Consider the following 22912-nt stretch of genomic DNA (forward strand, 5'->3'; position numbering starts at 1 on the left):
TACTGGTGACCTCAGACAGGGTACCTTGCCTTATCTATGGAAATGTCCACCTAACACTAGAGCAGATTCACTCTCTCTGACATAGATATATGCCAACTAGAGCCACGAGGAGTTCTAAGTAGTCATGACTTGTTCTAACATACCACCTACCCCTGCCCATTCACTACTCCAAAAATTCTCTCTTCCTTCTAGTCAACATTTTAGTAACTTTACTTTTTGGGGGGTGTAGGGGGAGAATATGGCACCCCACTCCAGTACTCTTGCCTGGAAAATCCCATGGACGGAGGAGCCTGGTAGGCTCCAGTCCATGGGGTTGCTAAGAGTCCCCATGGGGCATGACTGAGTGACTTCACTTTCACTTTTCACTTTCATGCATTGGAGAAGGAAATGGCAACCCACTCCAGTATTCTTGCCTGGAGAATCCCAGGGACGGGGGAGCCTGGTGGGCTGCTGTCTATGGGGTCGCACAGAGTCGGACACGACTGACGCAACTTAGCAGCAGCAGCAGGGGGAGAACGTACAGTGAGGCATGTGGGATCTTAGCTCCCAATGATGAGGGATCAAACCTGTGTCCCCTGCAGTGGAAGCACAGAATTTTAACCACTGGACTGCCAGGGAAACCACAGTAATCATGCTTAATAATCTACCTTTGAGAAAAATATGAGAAAATAACTCTACCAAAAAACTATTTTATCGAGCATTTTCCCCCCAAGTAAATTAGATATTTGAGTGGCTCCCATGAAAATTTCCATAGGAAATTCATAACTTTCTCAGTGTCATGGTAGTACAGAATGTTTCACATATTAGAACACAACTTGGGTTAGGGAAAAAAGTTGGGGCTTTCCAGGTGGCGCTAGTGGTAAAAAACCAGCCTGCCAATGCAGGAGACTTAAGAGACAAGGGCTCTCTTCCCTGTGTAGGGAAGACCCCCTAGAGGAAGGCATGGCTACCCACTCCAGTATTCCTGCCTGGAAAACGCCATGGACAGAAGACCTTGGCAGGCTAGAGTCCACACGGTTACACAGAGTCAGAGACAACTAAACTGACTAAGCTTGCTTGCTCGCTCAAGGAAGAAAACAGGTAAGTCAACATTCTCACTCTATCAGCTTGTGACCTCCAGCAAACCAGCTTGACTATCCTCACAGTCTAAACTACACTCATTTCTAAGGTTATCAGTGAGAATAGGCCATCACTTAAGTCATTTCCTGCTCCAAAATTCTGTTTCTATGGAAATCAAAGAGTCATACTTAGCATTATCTGAAAAATCCTTTTAAAATATTCACACATACACATTCTCATAAGCATACAAATATTAAAGTGCTTTTTTTAAGCTGAAAAAATAGGAAAACTATAACTATCTTATCCTGTTTATGTTATTTCACATGTAATTAAAATGACCTAAAATTGTAAATATTCTTCTTAGTTTAACAATTAAATACCACTAAAATTACAGAAAATCCTCAACACACACAAAAATTTGCTTCTAGCTTTTTAAACTACTTACTTGCAATTTAATTTTTTTACAATGATGCTTATAATTTAATGATACACTACAAATTAAGAAATAATCTCAATGTGTTAGCAAAATATGTAGTAGGTTTCAAGCCATCATTGCCCATTTAATCCTGTTACAGGACTGGGTAAAAACATATGTTGCATGCTTAAAGTTTATTACTAAATAAAACAACATTAAAATCCAAAGAAAATCATGACTCTAAGCTTTCTTCCTATTTTATTACATTACAGAACCAGACAAGCATCACAAAAGTAATGATAGAGTGGTTTTCTTTTTTAAAAATTTCATGTAGTAAAAAAAAAAACCCAAATGTATGTAATGCATACAACGTTCATATGACTAAATAAAAAATAAAAACTGTTAGAACTGGGCTTCCCTGGAGGCTTAGTGGTAAACAATCTGCCTGCCAAACCAGGATCCCTGATCAGGGAAGATCCCACGTGCCATGGAGTATCTCAACACGCCCATGCACCACCGCTATGGAGCCTGTGCTCTAGAGCTTGGGAGCCACAACTGCTGAGCCCATGTGCTGCAGCTACTGAAGCCCGCATGCCCTAGAACCCACGCTCTGCAAAAAGAGAAGCCACCGCAATGAGAAGCCTGCACACACACCTACAGAGTGCCCCCACTCTCTGCAACTGGAGAAAGTCTATGCAGCAGCAAAGACCCAGTGCAGCCAAAAATATAAATTATTTTTTTAAACTGTTAGAACTGAGTTGCTTATAAATTTTAGCAACAAAAGTAGGAACATCCATATGAATAAACTACATGGTATTTATTTTATGCCTAATTCTTACAACACCAACTCCCTACATCAGAATTAAGGCTGTTAATCCTCTTACAATTAGCTACTTGTTCAACAGAACTTTATGGCTGAGGTGATATTCACATATTTAGTTGCACTAACACTATTACTTCAGAGAAGGCAATGGCACCCCACTCCAGTACTCTTGCCTGGAAAATCCCATGGACGGAAGAGCCTGGTGGGCTGCAGTCCATGGGGTTGCTAGGAGTCGGACACGACTGAGCGACTTCACTTTCACTTTTCACTTCCATGCTTTGGAGAAGGAAATGGCAACCCACTCCAGTGTTCTTGCCTGGAGAATCCCAGGGACGGGGGAGCCTGGTGGGCTGCTGTCTATGGGGTCGCACTGAGTCGGTCACGACTGAAGTGACTTAGCAGCAGCAGCAACACTATTACTTTAGAGATGAAACATGTGCATCCCCTAAAATGTGCTACCAAAAAAAAAAAAAATTTCTACACCTTTTACAGTGTGAGCTGTGCTAAAATCTAACAAAACTCTTTTGGAGCCACAGAAGACTCAAGTTCTACTGACTGTCACAAAGATGTAAACCATAGGAGAAATAGTAGACTCCTGTCAGATTAATTCTTTGACTACATTGAGGGGGAAAAGGCAAATGCACAGAGAACACACTCTACCAAGGGAGAATAAATTACATCACTTATCCAAAAGTTTATTGTTTCAAACACAGTTAAGAACCTAAAAGGAAAGAGTGGCCTCAAAAAAGACAAAGCATAGGGAATTCCCTGGTTGTCCAGTGGTTAAGACTCTGGGCTTTCATTACTGAGGGTGCAGGTTAGGTCCCTGGTTGGAGAGCTACGATTCCACAAGCTGAGTAACGTAGCAAAAAAAAAAAGAGAGAGAGACAGAGAGAGACAGGTATAGTTCACGAATGCATTCGCTGGGCTAATGCAAGGCCTTTTGGCTCCACTGCAAAGAGGAGTTACTCTTAGCTTACAATCCAGAAGCTATAAGGTAGGAATGAAATATGTCAGCTACAAATCCATTAAGCCACGAAATACTTCTGCTTCTACTATCTGATTCTTTGACTCAAAAAATATATAAACAAAAGGAAGTAAACACCATTATCTACTAAGTTTTGATCAAGTTGTATATAAATAAACTTTTAAAAATATGATACTGGAAAACTTAAGTATAGAGACAAAAAAAAAAAAAAAACCCAAGGGGAATTCCCTGGTGGTCCAGTGGTTGGGACTCTTGTGTTTTCCAGGCCCTGGTTTGATCCCTGTCAAGGAACTAAGATCCTGCAAGCTGCATGGCACAGCCTAAAAAAAAAAAAAAAGAAAACCAGATAGAGACATATAGGAGACAAAACACCCACAGATAATACTAAGATCAATTCGTTTAAATATTTAGATGATTTAGTAGAAAGAATTGCACAGAAATCTTCAGGTTTGCAAATGACACAGACATTTAGATAGTAAAGCACAGAACAAAGCTAGTAAGAATAAAGTACAAGATATTTTTATAAAGTTTTATGTGCATGTAAAACAGCAGTAAGGACCCAATCTGCACAAGGAAATACTCTATGTGAAAAGTGATCAAATATACACAGTATGTAAGGTAAGACCAAACAACAAAGGGTTCTCGGGTTTCAGTTAGAAGTCAAATGAAAACTAGAAGTCTTTCAAGTCATTAGCACAGCAAACTGCATACATAATAAATAACAAATAATAAACAAAGACACACCTCAAAAGGAAAGACACAATAGGAAAAATAAAACCTGAAAATTACCATACATACCATCATAGAAAACCACATAAATCTACAATAGAGCACTAGGCTAGAAAAGTTTCTAAGGGGAAAACCACAGAGCTGAAAACTTTCCAATGAAAAATTTAAGGACAACCAAAGGGATTCCTGTAAAACCAGAGGCATAATTAAAAGAATATTTCACTCAGTCTTATTAACAGCAGCTGAAAGTTGGTATTATTTAGATTGCTAAAATCATGACTTAAGGAAATTTAGAAATGATACAGACTAAATAAGAACTTGGTTAATTTTAAAAGTACAGCTACAATCCCCAGCTTCCCTGTTCGCTCAAATGGCAAAGAATCTTCCTGCAACGCGGGAGACCTGGGTTCAATCCCTGGGTTGGGAAGATCCCTGGAGAATGGAACGGCTACCAACTCCAGTATTCTTGCCTGGAGAATTCCATGGATAGAGGAGCCTGGTGGGCTACAGTCCAAGGCTGTCACAAAGAGTCGGACACAACGGAGTGACCTGTACTTCACTTCACTTCATAATACCTGAGGGCTTTAAGAAAAGTCAGAAATAGAAAGACTGTTCCAAAGTCATTTGACTAAATTCTCCTCCAAATGTTCCTTGGTGCGACTGTCAGAAATGAAGTTACTCCTATCAAACGCAATCTTTTTTGTTTTTAAGCCTTATAATTAAGGCTTTCTTTTTAAATGAACAATGCAAAGAAACAGAGGAAAACAATACAATGAAAAAGACTAGCAATAGCTTCAAAAAACCTGGAGATACCAAGGTAACATTTCATGCAAGGATGGGCTCCATAAAGGGCAAAAATGGTAAGGACCTAACAGAAGAAGAAGAGATTAAAAAGAGGTGGCACAAATACACAAAAGAGCTATACTAAAAAGGTCTAAAGGAGCCAGATAACCACAATAATGTGGTTACTCAACCAGAGTCGGACATCCTGGAATGTGAAGTCAAGTGGGCCTTAGGAAGCATTACTATGAACACAGCTAGTGGAGGTGATGAACTTCCAACTGAGCTATTTCAAATCCTAAAAGATGGTGCTGTTATAGTGCTGCACTCAATATGCCAGCAAATTTGGAAAACAGCAGTGGCCACAGGCCTGAAAAAGGTCAGTTTTCATTCCAATTCCAAAGAAGGGCAATGCCAAAGAATCCTCAAACTCCCATACAGTTGAGTTCATTTCACGTTAGCATGGTTAGGCTCAAAATCCTTCAAGTTATACTTCAATAGTACGAGAACCAACAACTTCCAGATGTACAAACTGGGTTTAGAAAAGGCAGAGGAACCAGAGATCAAATTGCCAACATTCACTGGATAATGGAGAAAGCAAGGGAATTCCAGAAAAAAACATGTATATCTGCTTCACTGACTACACTAAAGCCTTTGACGGTGTGGAAAATTCTTAGAGACAGGAGAACCAGACCACCTTACCTGTCTCCTGAGAAACCTGTATGCAGATCAAGAAGCAACAGCTAAAACCAGACATGGAACAGTGGACTGATTCAAAATTGGGAAAGGAATACAACAAGGCTGTATAATGTCACCCAGCTCATTTAACTTACATGGGGAGTCCATCGTGTGAAATGTCAGGCTAGATGATTCACAAGCTAGAATCAAGATTGCCAGGGGAAATATCAACTACCTCAGATATGCAGATGATACCACCCTAATGACAGAAAGTGAAAAGGAACTAAGACATAGTAAGCCCTTACTGACTTGGGATTTAGTGTCCAGGGGATGATATAATGGAAAGAGAGCAGCTATTGTAGTTGAGAATATTGTTTCTCAATACACTCTACTACCAGTTAGCTGTGTGATCTTGGGCAAGTCACTTCATCTCTCTGGGCCTTGGATAAGTATATTAAATAATAATGAAGAGTGAAAAAGCTGCCTTGAAACTCAACATTCAAAACACTAAGATCATGGCATCTGGTATCATCCCTTCATGGCAAACAGAAGGGGAAAAAGTGGAAACAGAGACAGATTTTATTTTCTTGGGCTCCAAAACCACTACAGACAGTGACTGCAGACATGAAATTAAAAGACACTTGCTCCTTGGAAGGAAAGCTATGACAAACCTAGACAGCACATTAAAAAGCAGAGACATCACTTTGCTGACAAAAGTCTGTATAGTTAAAGCTATGGATTTTCCAGTAGTCATGTACACGTGTGAGAGTTGGACCATAAAGAAGGCTGAGCACCGAAGAATTGATGGTTTCAAAATGTGGTGCTGGAGAAGACTCTTGAGAGTCCCCAGGACTGCAAAGAGATCAAACCAGTCAATCCTAAAGGAAATCAACCCTGAATATTCATTGGAAGGATTGATGCTGAAGCTCCAATACTTTGGCCACCTGATGCAAAGAGCTGACTCATTAGAAAAGACCCTGATGCTGGGAAAGACGGAAGGCAAAAGGAGGAGGCAATAGAGGATGAGATGGTTAGATACCTTCACCAATTTAATGGACATGACTGAGAAAACTCTGGGAGATAGTGGAGGACAGAGGAGCCTGGCATGCTGCAGTCTATGGGGTTGCAAAGAGTTGGACATGACTTAGGAAGTGAACAACAAAGAGACTACACAAAGTGGCCTACAAATTCAATGGAATCTCCATCAAAATCCTCCCCAAAACATTTTTTTGCAGAAATGGAAAAAGCAATCTTCTTTACATTCATACAAAAATGCAAGAGGCCCTAATTAGCCAAAACAATCTTGAAAAGCAACAAAGTCAGAGAAAGTATGCTTTTGATTTCAAAACTTACTACAAAGCTGCAATCAAACTACTGGGTTAAGTAGTACACCAAAACAATGAAGCTGGATCCTTACATCTCGTGACATACAAAATTAAACTGAAAATGGAGCACTGACTAAGTAAGAATGCCAAAAATGATAAAACTCTAAGGGAAAAAAAAAAACAAACAAGGATGAGTCTTCATTACCTTGGATTTGACAATGGACTCAGATATGACATCAAAAGCATCAGCAGCAAAAGGAAAATTAAATGAACTTCACCAAAATTAAAAACTTTGGTGCAAAGGACATTATCAAAAAATGAATAACACAATCTACAAAATAGGAGAAAATATTTGTAAAGCATATATCTGAGAAGGGTTTAAGATCCAGAGTACATAATTCCTACAACTCAATAACAAAAAGACAACCCAATTAAAAAATAGGCAAAGGACTTGAATAGACTTTTCTCCAAATGGCTGACAAACACACGAAAAGTTGCTCAACATCCTTAGTTATTAGAAAAAAGTAAATCAAAAACACAAGGAGCTTCTCACCAAGTTGCCCACTCTCCCTCAGACTGTAGTGTACGGCTGCTGCTGCTAAGTCACGTCAGTCGTGTCCGACTCTGTGTGACCCCATAGACGGCAGCCCACCAGGCTCCCCCATCCCTGGGATTCTCCAGGCAAGAACACTGGAGTGGGTTGCCATTTCCTTCTCCAATGCAGTAAAGTGAAAAGTGAAAGTGAAGTCGCTCAGTCGTGTCCGACTCCTAGTGACCCCATGGACTGCAGCGCACCAGGCTCCTCCGTCCACGGGATTTTCCAGGCAAGAGTACTGGAGTGGGGTGCCATTGCCTTCTCCCCTGTAGTGTACTACAGCTTAATAAATCTTGGCTATGCTTTCTACAGAAAAATAAATAAATAAAAACACAAAATGGGCTTCCCTGGTGGTCTAGCAGTTAAGAATACACCTGCCAATGCAGGGGACACAGGTTCAATCCCTGATCTGGGAAGATTCAACATGCCTCGAGCAACAAAGCTACCGAAGCCCATGTGCCTAGAGCCCATGCTCAGCAACAAGAGAAATCACTGCAATGAGAAGCCGGAACACCCAAAGAGTAGCTCCCACTGCAGCAACTAGACAAAGCCCGAGCACAGCAACACAGACCCAGACAGCCAAAAATAAACAAATCTTAACACACACAAACACACCACACACAAAACAAAAACTCACAATGAGATACCATTTCACATCTGATACTGCATGTGAATGAGATACTAGAATGGCTATAATAACAACAACAAAAAATAGCAAGTGTTGAAGCGAGACTGGAACTTTTGTGGAAATGTAAAATGGTGCCATAACTGTGAAAAAGAGTTTGGTAGTTCCTCTAAAAGTTACACATAGAATGAACAGAAGACCCAGCAATTCCACTCCTGGATAAACATCCAAAAAATATTAAAAATACGGACCCAAACATTTGTACACCAGTTTTCACTGCAGCACTCTCTGCAATAACAAAAGGTGAAAAACGCCACAAGTGTCCATCAACAGATGAGTGATAAACAAAATGTGATATATACAGACAATGGAATATTATTCAGCTATGAAAAGGACTAAAGAGCTCATAAGTGTTACAACATGGATAAGCCTTGAAAGCATTATGCTAAGTGCCACAGCCAGTCACAAAATGACAAATATGGTATAAGATTCCACCTACATGAGATATCTAGAATAGGCAAATTCATAAAGACAGAAAGTAAACTTGAGGTTTCCAGGCCTTAGGGAAATGCCTAACAGCTACAAAGTTTCTGTTTGGAGCTATGGAACATAAGTTTTGGAGACAAGTAGGAGAAGGCAACGGAGAAGGCAATGGCACCCCACTCCAGTACTCTTGCCTAGAAAATCCCATGGATGGAGGAGCCTGGTAGGCTGCAGTCCATAGGGTCGCTAGAGTCAGACACGACTGAGTGACTTCACTTTCACTTTTCACTTTCATATATTGGAGAAGGAAATGGCAACCCACTCCAGTGTTCTTGCCTGGAGAATCCCAGGGATGGGGGAGCCTGGTGGGCTGCCATCTACGGGGTCGCACAGAGTCGGACACGACTGAAGCGACTTAGCAGCAGCAGCAGGAGAAGGCAATGGCACCCCACTCCAGTATTCTTGCCTGGAGAATCCCAGGGACGGAGGAGCCTGGTAGGCTGCAGTCCATGGGGTTGCAAAGAGTCGGACAGACTGAGCGACTTCACTTTCACTTTTTACTTTTATGCGTTGGAGAAGGAAATGGCAACCCACTCCAGTATTCTTGCCTGGAGAATCCCAGGGACGGAGGAGCCTGGTAGGCTGCCGTCTATGGGGTTGCACAGAGTCGGACATGACTGAAGCGACTTAGCAGCAGCAGCAGCAGAAGTGGTAATTAATTGCACAATAGTGTGATTGTAAGTAACACTATTTAAATGATTAAAATGACATATTTTATGTGCTACACATGAGCATATCCACAATTTCTTTAAAAATGTATTATCAGAGAAACTTATCAAGACTTTTGTTTGTTTTAGGGGTTTTGAGTTTTTTGGCAAAATTCAGGACTTCAATTTTAAAAAGTAGTAATTCCACTTTGCCCAAAAAAGAACACATGTTAGGGGCAAAGGAAGTTAAGTGTGATGACTGAACTACACCACTGATTAACTTGGAATCAATCTCTTTTCTATACTAAGTCTGCAATGAAGTGATAGAACCTGGACTGGCAATCCATTTCATATATGATAATATACATGTTTCAACGCCATTCTCCCAAATCATCCCACCCTCTCCCTCTCCCACAGAGTCCAAAAGACTGTTCTATACATCTGTGTCCCTTTTGCTGTCTCGCATACAGGGTTATCGTTACCATCTTTCTAAATTCCATATATATGCGTTAGTACACTGTATTGGTGTTTTTCTTTCTGGCTTACTTCGCTCTGTATAATATGCTCCAGTTTCATCCACCTCATTAGAACTGATTCAAATGTATTCTTCTTAATGGCTGAATAATACTCCATTGTATATATGTACCACAGCTTTCTTATCCATTCATCTGCTGATGGACATCTAGGTTGCTTCCATGTCCTGGCTATTGTAAACAGTGCTGCGATGAACATTGGGGTACACGTGCTCTTTCAATTTGGTTTCAATTCTGGTTTCCTCGGTGTGTATGCCCAGCAGTGGGATTGCTGGGTCATAAGGCAGTTCTATTTCCAGTTTTTTAAGGAATCTCCACACTGTTCTCCATAGTGGCTGTACAAGTTTGCATTCCCACCAACAGCGTAAGAGGGTTCCCTTTCCTCCACACCCTCTCCAGCATTTATTGTTTGTAGAGTTTTTGATAGCAGCCATTCTGACTGGCGTGAAATGGTACCTCATTGTGGTTTTGATTTGCATTTCTCTGATAATGAGCGACATTGAGCATCTTTTCATGTGTTTGTTAGCCATCTGTATGTCTTCTTTGGAGAAATGCCTGTTTAGTTCTTTGGCCCATTTTTTGATTGTGTTGTTTATTTTTCTGGAATTGAGCTGCAGGAGTTGCTTGTATATTTTTGAGATTAATTCTTTGTCAGTCGCTTCATTTGCCATTATTTTCTCCCATTCTGAAGGCTGTCTTTTCACCTTGCTTATAGTTTCCTTGCTTATAGTTTTTATTTTATATTGGAGTGCAGTTGATTAACAATACTGTGTTAGTTTCAGGTGTGCAGCCAAACGTTTCAGTTATACTTACACATTTACCTACTCTTTTTCAGATTCTTTTCTCATTTAGGTTATTACAAAATACTGAGCAGAGTTCCCTGTGCTATATAGTAGGTTAGTGTTGTTTATCCATTTAATATATGTGCTCAGTCACTCAATCGTGTCTGACTCTTTGTGACCCCGTGGACTGTAGCTCGCCAGGCTCCTCTGTCCAAGGAATTTTCCAGGCAAGAATACTGGAATGATTGCCACTTCCTACTCCAGGGGATCTTTCCAGCTCAGGGATCAAACTCTTGTCTCTGTGTCTCCTGCATTGCAGGCGGACTCTTTACCACCAGCACCACCTGGGAAGTCCAATTTTACATGTAACAGCATGTATATATACCTACCCCCAAATTCCCAATTTATCTTCCATCCTTCATCCCTGGTAGCCTGAAGTCAGTTCTGAAGAGTCAATTATACCCACATTTTCTTTCACCCAGCATTATTCCATTTTTATTTTATTCCTGGTCATAAATTAGAGGGTCTCCCCATTGTGCCAGCCCAGTCTTCATATATATATGGAGAAAGTGGGAGAAAGAGAAAGATGCTCACTCATGTACAATTCTGCTTCCTATTTGTCTTCCAAAGCTTACTGGACACAAACTATATAATCAATATTGTTCACTTGCTAAGTCATGTTCAACTCTTTGCAGTTCCATAGACTGCAGCACCCCAGGCTTCCCTGTCTTTCACCATCTCCCAGAGTTTGCTCAAACTCATAAACTATGCAACCAACACAGAGGTTACAAGAAACTCACTAAATGTCACCCCTATTCTTAGTTTATATTCTATGGAAGATGAGTACACAAGCGGTTGGTGATAACAGGCAGAATAGCGAACTATGAGTTTTATAAAAAGAATGTCATATTTCCTGACTATAATGCATCTCAAAAACAAAATGAATTTCTTGAATGTCAGAGTTGAGAAAAAAAACTTAGAAAATCATATAGTACAGGGTCTCCTGGCCTTTTTTTCCCCTTCAGCTTCACATATGAAGCTATGCCAGAATCCAATGTGCTACATCAAAGGCCCTCAAACATTTTGATTTAGAAAAAGGCCCCCAAGGAGTTTTAATATGTATGACCCACCATCCTACTCTGCTCATGAGAAATGTTCAACTTTCATTCCATAAGCGGGAAAACAAAGCCAAGCTACCTCAAAATAGGTTAAAAGAGGTGCCCCAAATCACCATCAGGCTTCATGGCATGGTTCTGTGATCTACACTGACCTCAGCCTCTCACTTTCTTCAACAGCCCTTTTCCACACTCAATAATATAAAAACTCTGGTCCTTGTAAGCTTGACATGTATGAGTAATAATTCCCAGATATCCTCAGGAATACTGCTATAGGGCATCACATTTACCTGTAAAGCATAATGCAACAATAAGTGGGGAACAGAGCTCTGTGGAAAGGTGGATTCTCAGGGGTTGGCTCACTCACTGGCTAGTTGAGTGAAAAAGACAAATCAGCTTTTGCGATTCAGAAAGCAATTCGAATTCAGCAAAATTACAAATGACCATCAAGTGTTTGAGGGTTACCCTGGGAGAGTCAAAGGTTTGAAAGTCAAATCTATAAAAACCAAGCCTCCTCAGGCAGCTGCTGCCAGAAATTCAACTACTAGCACATCTGCTTCTTTGAAATGGCACTCATAATATGGCGTTCCAAGATAAACAAAGATATTTTTAAAATTTAAGCTCCTTAATTTTTAAAGTGACACAGCTTTTTTTAAACTCTGAATTTAAATTCTTTAAAAAATTGTCTTCTGGCAACTTCAGCCTATGTACACATGCATTTGTGTATGAGACACAAATATTTATTTAACTGTCTTTCAAAAAAAGATGTAGGTAACAGTTATCAATAAGACTTGCTCTGAATAGTTAAAAAACCTGTTAGCTCTTTCTACACTTGATGCCAGCCTTTCACAAAAGTCCACAAAGTTAGAAAGAGATAAGGAGAAACAGAGAAGTAGGGCATTTGTGTTGTAAGAACACCATTAGGCTTCTGATTCTACACAGTGTGAATATTTAACTACTATAGTCTCTAAATCCTTCTAAATTGTTCTGTCAAAGGGCAGCATATAGCCTGGCTTTCAACTATTAATCTCAATGTAATTTCAGAACGTCCTGATAATCTTAGACTAAACCACCAAAGATGACAACCAGAAGTGATGCAGACTCACTTTAGGTCAACTATTGGTTCTCCGTGATATTTTTTTAAGTTAAACTCACAGAAAATGATTAATGAAAAGACTACCTGCAGCATAACAAATACAAGATAGCTAAATGTTCACAGTCCTCAGTAAAACGAATTGAAGAATGGTTGTTCCAAAAACAGTTTAACAATCCAGATTTTCATTCCCATTAAGCTTTTTTTCCCTTACAGAACAAACTAAAAATTAAAATATACACAGACAAAAAATTTACTAAATGTAGTCTCCTATATAATGTAAAATAGAAAAAAAAATGTTAATAGTCTGATAAACTTTCAAGTCCAAGGTTAACGACAAGAAACCCCAGTTGTCCGCAGGTATCAAATCTTACCTAGTTGTCACAGATACCCACAAGCCGTGATTCACCGGGCAGGGTTCCGCAGGCTCTTTCTGAGGTCAGGCCACCTTGCCCTGCGCTTCTGTGACCACATTTTCCCATCCAAGTTGAGTCCTGAGCGCTTCTAGCACTGTGTGTGTCTACAAAAGGCAGTGAGTGGCTGAGCACAGAAGCCTCTTCTGTCAGTGTCCCTAAACTTGCCCTTTGTATACAAGGGCCCCCGCATTCCTGCTGTGCGTCAGAACTGCCCAGTGGAATGCAACTCCTCAGTACTGGAATGTAAACTTTTTCATGTCAGGCTACATCCACACAGCCATCAGACTGCGCCTACACTGGTGGGCAGTCCTAATTTACAGAATGTTTAAATATGTGATTCTCCGATACCGATTCTTCATATCTTCATTTCTAAAAAATGAGTACAGTTGCTAAAATGTACTGAGATTTAAAATAAATGACTGGCCTGATGCTCCTAAAACAAAACCAATAATATCTATGTAGGACTTACCAAAAATACTCACATGAAAAACTGTCTTTAGATACCAGAACAGCATAAACAGTTAAGAAAAAGAAAAATCTAACAAGTAACTGCTGATGCAATCAATTCCATTCTCAAAATCAGTAGACTCTACAGGAATACATTTTAACAGAAGAGCAAAATGGTTTGAAAGGCATCACTTAATCTTTTAAAAAATATTTTGTCCTCACTCATTAGTTTAACAAACAAGCCAAAAAAAAAAAAAAAGTAACAGCTATTTATACTAAAAACATACACACACCAAGTACACACTGAAGTTGTGTGTGTCTAAATTACAAACGGTTCTTAAACTGTGGCCTGGAACAGGCTATTTCAGAAGTAACTGGGAAAATGAAACAGGCAGCTTTTTGGAGGCTCATTTAGAAGTATTCTAATAATCATCACCCCGCACAGATGAACAGAGGTTTGCTCCTCTGCAGAGCGAATCTCCACATTTAACCTTTGCTTATAAAAATAGAGCGCAATAAAAAAAAAAAAAAAAAAACCTGTTAGGGGAAGGCCTCAGAGCTATGTTTTATGTTTTCCCCGCTCTGTAGCCCGTGGTCTATTTAACTATATAAGAACTAGACATCTGCTACTTACGCTATGAACATTTTGATCCCTTAAAATAAAATCTAACCTGCACTGTCTTCAGTACCTCTGAAGCATGAGCGCTGCCTCCTGCTAGAGGAGCCGGGTCTCTGCAGCCACCAGCTCGCCCCATCGTCCCTGTGTTTTCTCTCCCTGGGTGCACCGGGCTGCAGCCTGTGTGGGGAGCCGGCATTCCTCTCGGCGGCCAATTTCCTGCTTCAGTGACCCACCCACCCCTCCTGGCTGCAGTTCAGAGTTACGCATGCTGTGCAAGCGGGCACTGTTTCCGCATACCAGCCTCATGACCACAGCAGCTGCCTGACAGTCACTCCTTATCAATTTCTATTAATTCATTATCCACTCTTGTAAGTCAAGGGCAAGTAGGGAAATCTGCAGTGTCTGTTCTCCTCTGTGTCTTCAAGGTCAAATGCTTAGATGTGCCGAGCAGGGCGGTTTTGGTACTGACATTTACCCAACCTGTACTACACACACTACTCTCAACCACCAAAGGGATGCTGAACTGTACACCTGGCTGGAACAATTATCCTGGAAAAGATGAGCATACATATACATCCAAACAACATGGGAAAAGTTGAAAGAGGCTGCTTTTGCCCTTATTTTTCCCTTCTAGAGAAAAAAGGTGGCTCTTACCTCGCTGTATGGGGGTGAAGAGAGCAAGCAGCTTTTGTCTCTGCCACAATCTACCCAGCAAAGGACTGAACAGTGATGATGACTACACTTTGGTGGGGTCTGTGTCCTCGTGACCAGCTGCTGGAGGACAGCTCAGCTAAACTGATCCGCTATCAGTCTACTCAATGCCATCAGTGGCACGAACGGGTCTCTGCTGATCACAGGGCTTTGTGCACAGACGGCAGCTGATCAGTTTGTATAAAAGTTATGGTCCATACAGCTCTCCCTTCAGCTTCTGGATGCATGCCTTATCCAAAATGCCTTTGTTACAGGGTGCTCCCTGTTTCATTGTGCAAAGCTCGCTGTGGAGAAGTTGGAAGAGGCAAGGAAGCTCTTAGCTCTGAAGTCTTATTTTACAATGTCTTGACTTTTATAAAATTCATTACAAGTAAAATAAATAATTAAGAAGAAACTGAGGACTTCATTGGCAGTTCAAGGGTTAAAACTCTGTTCTTTCACTGCAGGAGGCACAAGTTAAATCCATAGTCAGGAACTAGAACCCCATATGCCACAGTGCGTGGCCTATTATATAATTTTTTTTTAATTTTTAAAAAAGAAATAGCTTAACAGACCTATGTAACTTGCTAATGAGAAAAATGGTAGATGAATTCAAATGAATGGTTCGGATTGATCCTAACCAGTAAGAACCTGAATTGATCTCAAGAATCAAACATCTCAAGTAACTGCAACAAAACATCTGATATTCTTTTAAGGCTCATATAAATGGCACCAAAACCCAACCCCAGCCTCCCCCAAATCTGGCACATATCATAAAATATGCTGAAATAGCACATGTCTTTGTAAGATAGGACCTCAACAAGAATTTGGGTCATTTGAATAGTACTGCATTCATGAAACTCTTGGAAGTTAAAAGAACACTTTTCTAAGAAAGGAAAAGCATATATTGACACATGACTAGTTTCTCACAAAGATATCAAGTTACAAAATGTCAATGTTTTGAATTCATATGAATGAAATGTGAACTTCTCTCACAAATCATACTTATCCTGTTTTTCCTTGTTTTATAAATAATTGTTCCTTCTAATTCTACCAACAGTAACCCTGGCAATACTGTTTAACTTATTTCAAATCTGCTTTTATAGAATGAAGTAGTTAAAAACTTATCACGTATCATCAAAAAATAAAATACTTAGGAATATATTTAATGAAGGCTATGCATGACCTGTACACTGAAAACACAAAAGGATACTTAACCCTACAAAGAAAAATAGTAAAAGACCTAAATCAATTCTGAGCTATACCATGTTCATGGTTTGGAAGGCTCAACATTAAGATAGCAAACCCTCCCAAACTGATCCACAGATCCAACACAATTCTAATCAAACCCTAATACTGACAAGCTGATTTTAGAATTTATATGGAAAAGAAAAGACATAGAAGAGTTAAATAATTTTAATACAGAAAAAGGTGAGGGATTTACACTACATGGGTTTTACTATAAAACCACAGGGTATTGGTATTAAGAACTGACATGTAGATCAACAGAACAAAAGAGAGTTCAGAAACAGACCTGAAACAAATATAGTCTAAGTAAAGTGTGAAGAGTCCCTCAGTTGTGTCCGACTCTTTGAGACTCCCTGGACTATAGAGTCTGTGGAATACTCCAGGCCAGAATACTAGAGTAGGTAGCCTCTCCCTTCTCCAGGGAATTTTGCCAATCCAGGGATCAAACCCAGGTCCCTGGCATTGCATGCGGATTCTTTACCAGCTGAGCCACAGGCGAAGCCCAAAAATACTGGAGTGAGTAGCCTATCCCTTCTCCAGTGGATCTTCCTGACCCAGGAATCAAACCGGGGTCTCCTGGATTGCAGGCAGATTCTTTATCAACTGAGCTATGAGGGAAGCCCAAATATAGTCTACTGATTTTTTTAATAAATATGCTAAGGTAACTTAACGGATAAAAAATATTCTTTTCAATAAATGGTTCTGGAACAGGCAAATATAAGTATCAAAAAACATTAAGAAAACCTCAACCCTTATCTTACATCATACATAAAAATTAAATCAAAATGGATCTCAGGCCTAAATGGAACAGCTGAAACTTTAAAATTTCTACAAGAAAAACATGAGAAAACCTTTATGACATCAAGTTAAGAAAAGATTTCTTAAATAGGATACTACAAGTAGAAACTAAAAAAGAAAATGCTGACATAAATGAACTTCATGAAGGTGAAAAAGTTTTTGCTTCTAAAACATATAGTTAAGAAAAAGCCAAGCCATGGACTGGAAGAAAATTTTTGCAAAATACATCCAAAGGAATTGTATGCAGAATATATAAAGAACATACGCCAAAGTAAGACAGTCAATTCAATTTTTTTAGTGTGCAAAATCCAATTTAAAAATATGGTTTCAAATGGGTGAACTAACACTTCAACGAAGATACATGAATGGCCAATTAACACATTAAAAATTCTCAACACTAGTCTTCAGAGAAACACATAATAAAACCACAGTGTAATTATCACCATATATATGCTGAAGTGGCTAAAATTAGAAAGACAGATAATACCAAGTGTTGCAGAAGATATGCAGTAACCAGAACTCTCAAACTGCTTGTGGGAGGGCTAAATGTTACAGCTGGTATGGAAAACAGTGTGACAGCTTTTTACCAAGTTAAACATACATTTACTACATAACCCATCCATCCCACTCTCAGGTATTTATTCAAGAAGTCATGAAAACATGTCCACACAAACAGATGTCCATGAATACTGACAGAAGCAAGAAGTGGAAGCAACCCAAACCATCATTTTCGAACGGTGTTTTGTAAATGAATACTATGACTACTGCTGCTGCTGCTGCTGCTGCTAAGTCGCTTCAGTCCTGTCCGACTCTGTGCGACCCCGCAGACGGCAGCCCACCAGGCTCCCCCGTCAGCGGGATTCTCCAGGCAAGAACACTGGAGTGGGTTGCCATTTCCTATCTTGCTTATAAAATTCAATAGGATTTATGAAATCTAGCACCTCTTTTATATAAGAATTGGCAATATACTGCACGACTTGCTTACAATAGTACATGAGATAATTTTACATTGGAATGAACAGTAAGGCAAAGTTTAGTTGTCAAAGCCTGTCCCTACAGCCTTCTGACCTGTACGGGCAGGTCAGAAGACCTTCTCTTTTTTTGCCTCTGTATTCTCCCTATTTACCTGCCCCTCCACCATATTCATTTCATCTCTGATATCCACCTACCTCAGTTCAGTTCAGTTGCTCAGTCGTGTCTGACTCTGTAACCCCATGAATCGTAGCACACCAGGCCTCCCTGTCCATCACCAACTCCCAGAGTTCTCTCAAACTCACATCCATCGAGTCGGTGATGCCATCCAGCCATCTCATCCTCTGTCGTCCCCTTCTCCTCCTGCCCCCAATCCCTCCCAGCATCAGAGTCTTTTCCAATGAGTCAACTCTTCACATGAGGTGGCCGAAGTTCTGGAGTTTCAGCATCAGCATTGTTCCTTCCAAAGAACACCCAGGACTGATCTCCTTTAGGATGGACTGTTTAGATCTCCTTGCAGTCCAAGGGACTCTCAAGAGTCTTCTCCAAAACCACAGTTCAAAAGCATCAATTCTTCGGCGCTCAGCTTTCTTCACAGTTCAACTCTCACATCCATACATGACCACTGGAAAAACCATAGCCTTGACTAGACGGATCTTTGCTGGCAAACTGATGTCTCTGCTTTTCAATATGCCATCTAGGTTGGTCGTAACTTTCCTTTCAAGGAGTAAGCGTCTTTTAATTTCATGGCTGCAGTCACCATCTGCAGTGATTTTGGAGCCCAGAAAAATAAAGTCTGACACTGTTTCCACTGTTTCCCCATCTATTTCCCATGAAGTGATGGGACCAGATGCCATGATCTTCGTTTTCAGAATGTTGAGCTTTAAGCCAACTTTTTCACTCTCCTCTTTCACTTAAATCAAGAAGCTTTTTAGTTCCTCTTCACTTTCTGCCATAAGGGCAGTGTCATCTGCATATCTGAGGTTATTGATATTTCTCCCAGCAACCTTGATTCTAGCTTGTGCTTCTTCCAGTCCAGCATTTCTCATGATGTAGTCTGCATATAAGTGAAATAAGCAGGGTGACAATATACAACCTTGACGTACTTCTTTTCCTATTTGGAACCAGTCTGTTGTTCCATGTCCAGTTCTAACTGTTGCTTCCTGATCTGCATATAAGTTTCTCAAGAGGCAGGTCAAGTGGTCTGGTATTCCCATCTCTTTCAGAATTTTCCACAGTTGACTGTGATCCACACAGTCAAAGGCTTTGGCATAGTCAATAAAGCAGAAATAGATGTTTTTCTGGAACTCTCTTGCTTTTTTGATGATCCAGCGGATGTTGGCAATTTGATCTCTGGTTCCCCTGCCTTTTCTAAAACCAGCTTGAACATCTGGAAGTTCACAGTTCACATACTGCTGAAGCCTGGCTTGATTCAGCTCAATTCAGTTCAGTCGTTCAGTTGTCTCCGACTCTTTGTGACCCCATGGACTGCAGCACGCCAGGCCTCCCTGTCCGTCACCAATTCCCAAAGTTTATTCAAACTCATGTCCATTGAGTCAGTGATGCCATCCAACCATCTCATGCTCTGTCGTCTGCTTCTCCTCCTGCCTTCAAATTTTTCCCAGCATCAGGGATTTTTCCAGTGAGTCAGTTCTTCACATCAGGTGGCCAAAGTATTGGAGTTTCAGCTCCAGCATCACTCCTTCCAATGAATACTCAGGACTGATCTCCTTTAGGATGGACTGGTTGGATCTCCTTGCAGTCCAAGGGGCTCTCAAGAGTCTTCTCCAACACCACAGTTCAAAAGCATCAATTCTTTGGTGCTCAGCTTTCTTTATAGTCCAATTCTCACATCCATTCATGACTACTGGAAAAATCATAGCTTTGACTAGACGGACCTTTGTGGGCAAAGTAATGTCTCTGCTTTTTAATATGCTGTCTAGGTTGGTCATAACTCTTCTTCCAAGGAGCAAGCGTCTTTTAATTTCATGGCTGCAGTCACCATCTGCAGTGATTTTGGAGCCCCAGAAAATAAAGTCTCTCACTGTTTCCATTGTTTCCCCATCTATTTGCCATGAAGTAATGGGACCAGATGCCATGATCTTAGTTTTCTGAAACTAAACCACCCACCTCAACCCCTCTAAATTATGTTGTAGCTATCAAAGGCATCACACTGCCTGACATGCAAGTTCAAAGCATCTTTTATTCCATCCTCTCCCTTCTCTGTAATTCAATTCACTAAATTCCATCATTAGTCTTCCTAAATTACTCTCACATGCACCTCCTATCAAATTCTATTTCTATGAAAACACTAGTCAGGTCCATAGAGATAGGGTTCCTGTCTCTGGTCCCAGCTATACAGCATCTTCCAGGATCTCTTCATTCACTCATCATAAAACTGCAGTGTTTACTGGTGCCACAGTCATCAGCCCAATTGCTCAGTTAAGATCTGACTAACCACCTGCTTGTGAGCTTTGAAAAGAGAGGGTAAGGTCCAGCCCAGATTGTGGTGACTGAAAGTCTCCAGGGTCAGGGCCTCAGGGTAGTACCCGTCCTAAGCCAAGGGAATCTAATAAGTGGCCCAGCTTCGTCAGTTATTGTTCATATTACCTCCCAACCATCTTTATTGCCAAATGCATACTCAGTCGTGTCTGACCCTTTGTGGCCCCATGGACTGCAGCCCACCAGGCTCCTCTGTCCGTGGTATTTCCCAGGGAAGAATACTAGAGTGGGTTGCCATTTCCTCCTCCAGGGGATCTTCCTAAACCAGGGATCAAACCCACATCTCCTGTATTGGCAGGCAGATTCTTTACCATCGAGCCACCGGGGAAGCCCCTTATTGCCAAATACAAGGACTCTAATCCAGGATCTTTTCTACTTTTTGTCTCACAAGCACTTTTTAAGAAAAGTTAAAACATACTGCTTAGGCTTGGATCATTATCAGGTAGCTCTTCTCCATATATCTGAAGGACTATGAGCGTCAGTCACTCAGTCGTGTCCAACTCTTTGCGACCCCATGGGGTGTAGCCCACCAGACTCCTCGTCCATGGGATTTTTTTAGGTAAGAATACTGGAATGGGTTGCCATTTCCTTCTCCCCGGGATCTTCCTGACCCACAGATCAAACCCAGGTTTCCTGTAACTACTCTATACTCTGACATAGATAATAAAACCACTGCTTTAGCCACAATGATGCTTCCATACACAACATTAACTATATATGTCTATATATTGATATGCTGCTAAGTCGCTTCAGTCGTGTTCGACTCTGTGCAACCCCCTAGACGGCAGCCCACCAGGCTCCCCGTCCCTGGGATTCTCCAGGCAAGAACACTGGAGTGGGTTGCCATTTCCTTCTCCAATGCATGAAAGTGAAAAGTGAAAGTGAAGTCGCTCAGTCGTGTCCGACTCTTCGTGACCCCATGGACTGCAGCCTAGCAGGCTCCTCTGTCCGTGGGATTTTCCAGGCAAGAGTACTGGAGTGGGGTGCCATTGCCTTCTCCGCTATATATATTGATATAGACACACATTAACTATATATAAAATTAACATATAAAATTTTACTTAATGGGATACTTAATACTTAATGTGTATTGATATTACCTCAATTTTTTTTTAAAGTTCACTTAAATAAGATAATGATTTAAAAACCCAGAAGACCCTAATCACAGATAACTCTTCATTCTGTGCTTCCAAAATTATATAATAAGTTAAAATCCAAGATCAAATGACTAAATGGTAAACTGATATGGTCTCAAGATTCTGAATAATAATTATTATTTTAGACTATATAAAGAACCATGGCAATAAAAAACTTTTGATATATATACATAAACACACATATGCATACACATATCCTGTATATGATTTAGACTGAATAAAATATTAATAGTTTTATTAATAGTGAAATAAAATACTAATAGTTTTCCTACTTGTAAAACTGAATTAAGTATAAATACTTAATGGTGGTTTTCTAAATGCACCCTTTTAAGTATGCATTTTAGTTCTATATTTTTAGAACTAAAAATATAATAATAAAATATAGGAAAATGTTGGACAGATTTTGGGCAATTCCTGAGTTTTTAAAATTACCTGAAAATGCCCAAGAAATAGCAAACTTATCTTAATGAAACTGACACATTAAGCAGCTTATAGCTATAAAATGTAAAATAAGCCATTATAAAGTAAAAATTATCCTTAAATATCAGACTCATTCAAAAAATTTTAGATGAAGGCTAAACTAAGAACATCCAGTTATTAAATGTTTGTGTAGACCTGTAACACATCAACATTCAATACCAGAAATTATACATTTAATTGCAAAAATATCCAACACCTATTAAGCCATATATGTGTGACAAAAGAAAGAAATATCTAAGAAAACAAATCTTTTTTATTTTAAACTTACATTTCAATATTCTAATCAGTAATAAATATTAAGCATATAGTTTTTAAAGCCACATTATACTTAATTAAATTTTAACATAAAAAGGCAGTGATATACATGTCTAAGCTATATTTAAATTTATTTTAACTATTTCTTAATTCTTGAAGTACTTTTAAACAATTTTTAGCATATCTGAAAAACAAAATGTGGTACATAGTACAGCATAAAGTCATTTTCTTTAACATTGAAATATACAGCTTTGCTGTCTATTATATATATATATATATAATAGATACCTATATTTCATACACGCAAGTTTACAGTCATAGTAATTTTATAGTCATAGTAAAATAATAACAGAGGGTCCCGGGACTGTGATTAGTTAGAAATTGAATTTTAATAACGACATTCCTATTTTACGAAGTATAATTTGCTTCATCTATCAATTTCTCTCTTAGCGATAGCCTTACTCTTACCATTTTCGCTCAGTGTTCCCAACACTGAAAGGGTATTTCTTTATACAAAACCAAATTGAGCTGCTCTGTATTTTAAGACACCATGAATTCATACAGATGGAGCAGTAATTCACACACCCCTCCAAATCAA

General features: G+C 39.8%; 1 protein-coding gene across 22 annotated transcripts in view; it reads right to left on the reverse strand.

Annotated features, from left to right (window-relative positions):
- Nucleotides 1–22912, reverse strand: part of RAPGEF2 (Rap guanine nucleotide exchange factor 2) — a 272594-nt gene that overhangs the window by 126740 nt on the left and 122942 nt on the right. The window contains exons 1-2 of one of the 22 annotated variants that reach the window (XM_061384298.1): nucleotides 14265–17709; nucleotides 13105–13250 (exon numbers count right to left, since the gene is read on the reverse strand). The exons of 18 other annotated variants lie outside the window; for them this stretch is intronic. Coding sequence is in view for 1 of the 4 variants with exons in the window: in XM_061384295.1 (XP_061240279.1) it covers nucleotides 14283–14293 (11 nt within the window). In the remaining 3 variants the exon portion in view is untranslated. Of the gene's footprint in view, nucleotides 1–13104; nucleotides 14211–14264; nucleotides 17710–22912 lie in introns of those variants that run through there. 3 more of the 22 variants (XM_061384295.1, XM_061384299.1, XM_061384297.1) reach the window with 3 other exon arrangements.

The sequence above is a fragment of the Bos javanicus genome, chromosome 17 (assembly GCF_032452875.1).
Source record: "Bos javanicus breed banteng chromosome 17, ARS-OSU_banteng_1.0, whole genome shotgun sequence".
Classification (NCBI taxonomy): domain Eukaryota; kingdom Metazoa; phylum Chordata; class Mammalia; order Artiodactyla; family Bovidae; genus Bos; species Bos javanicus.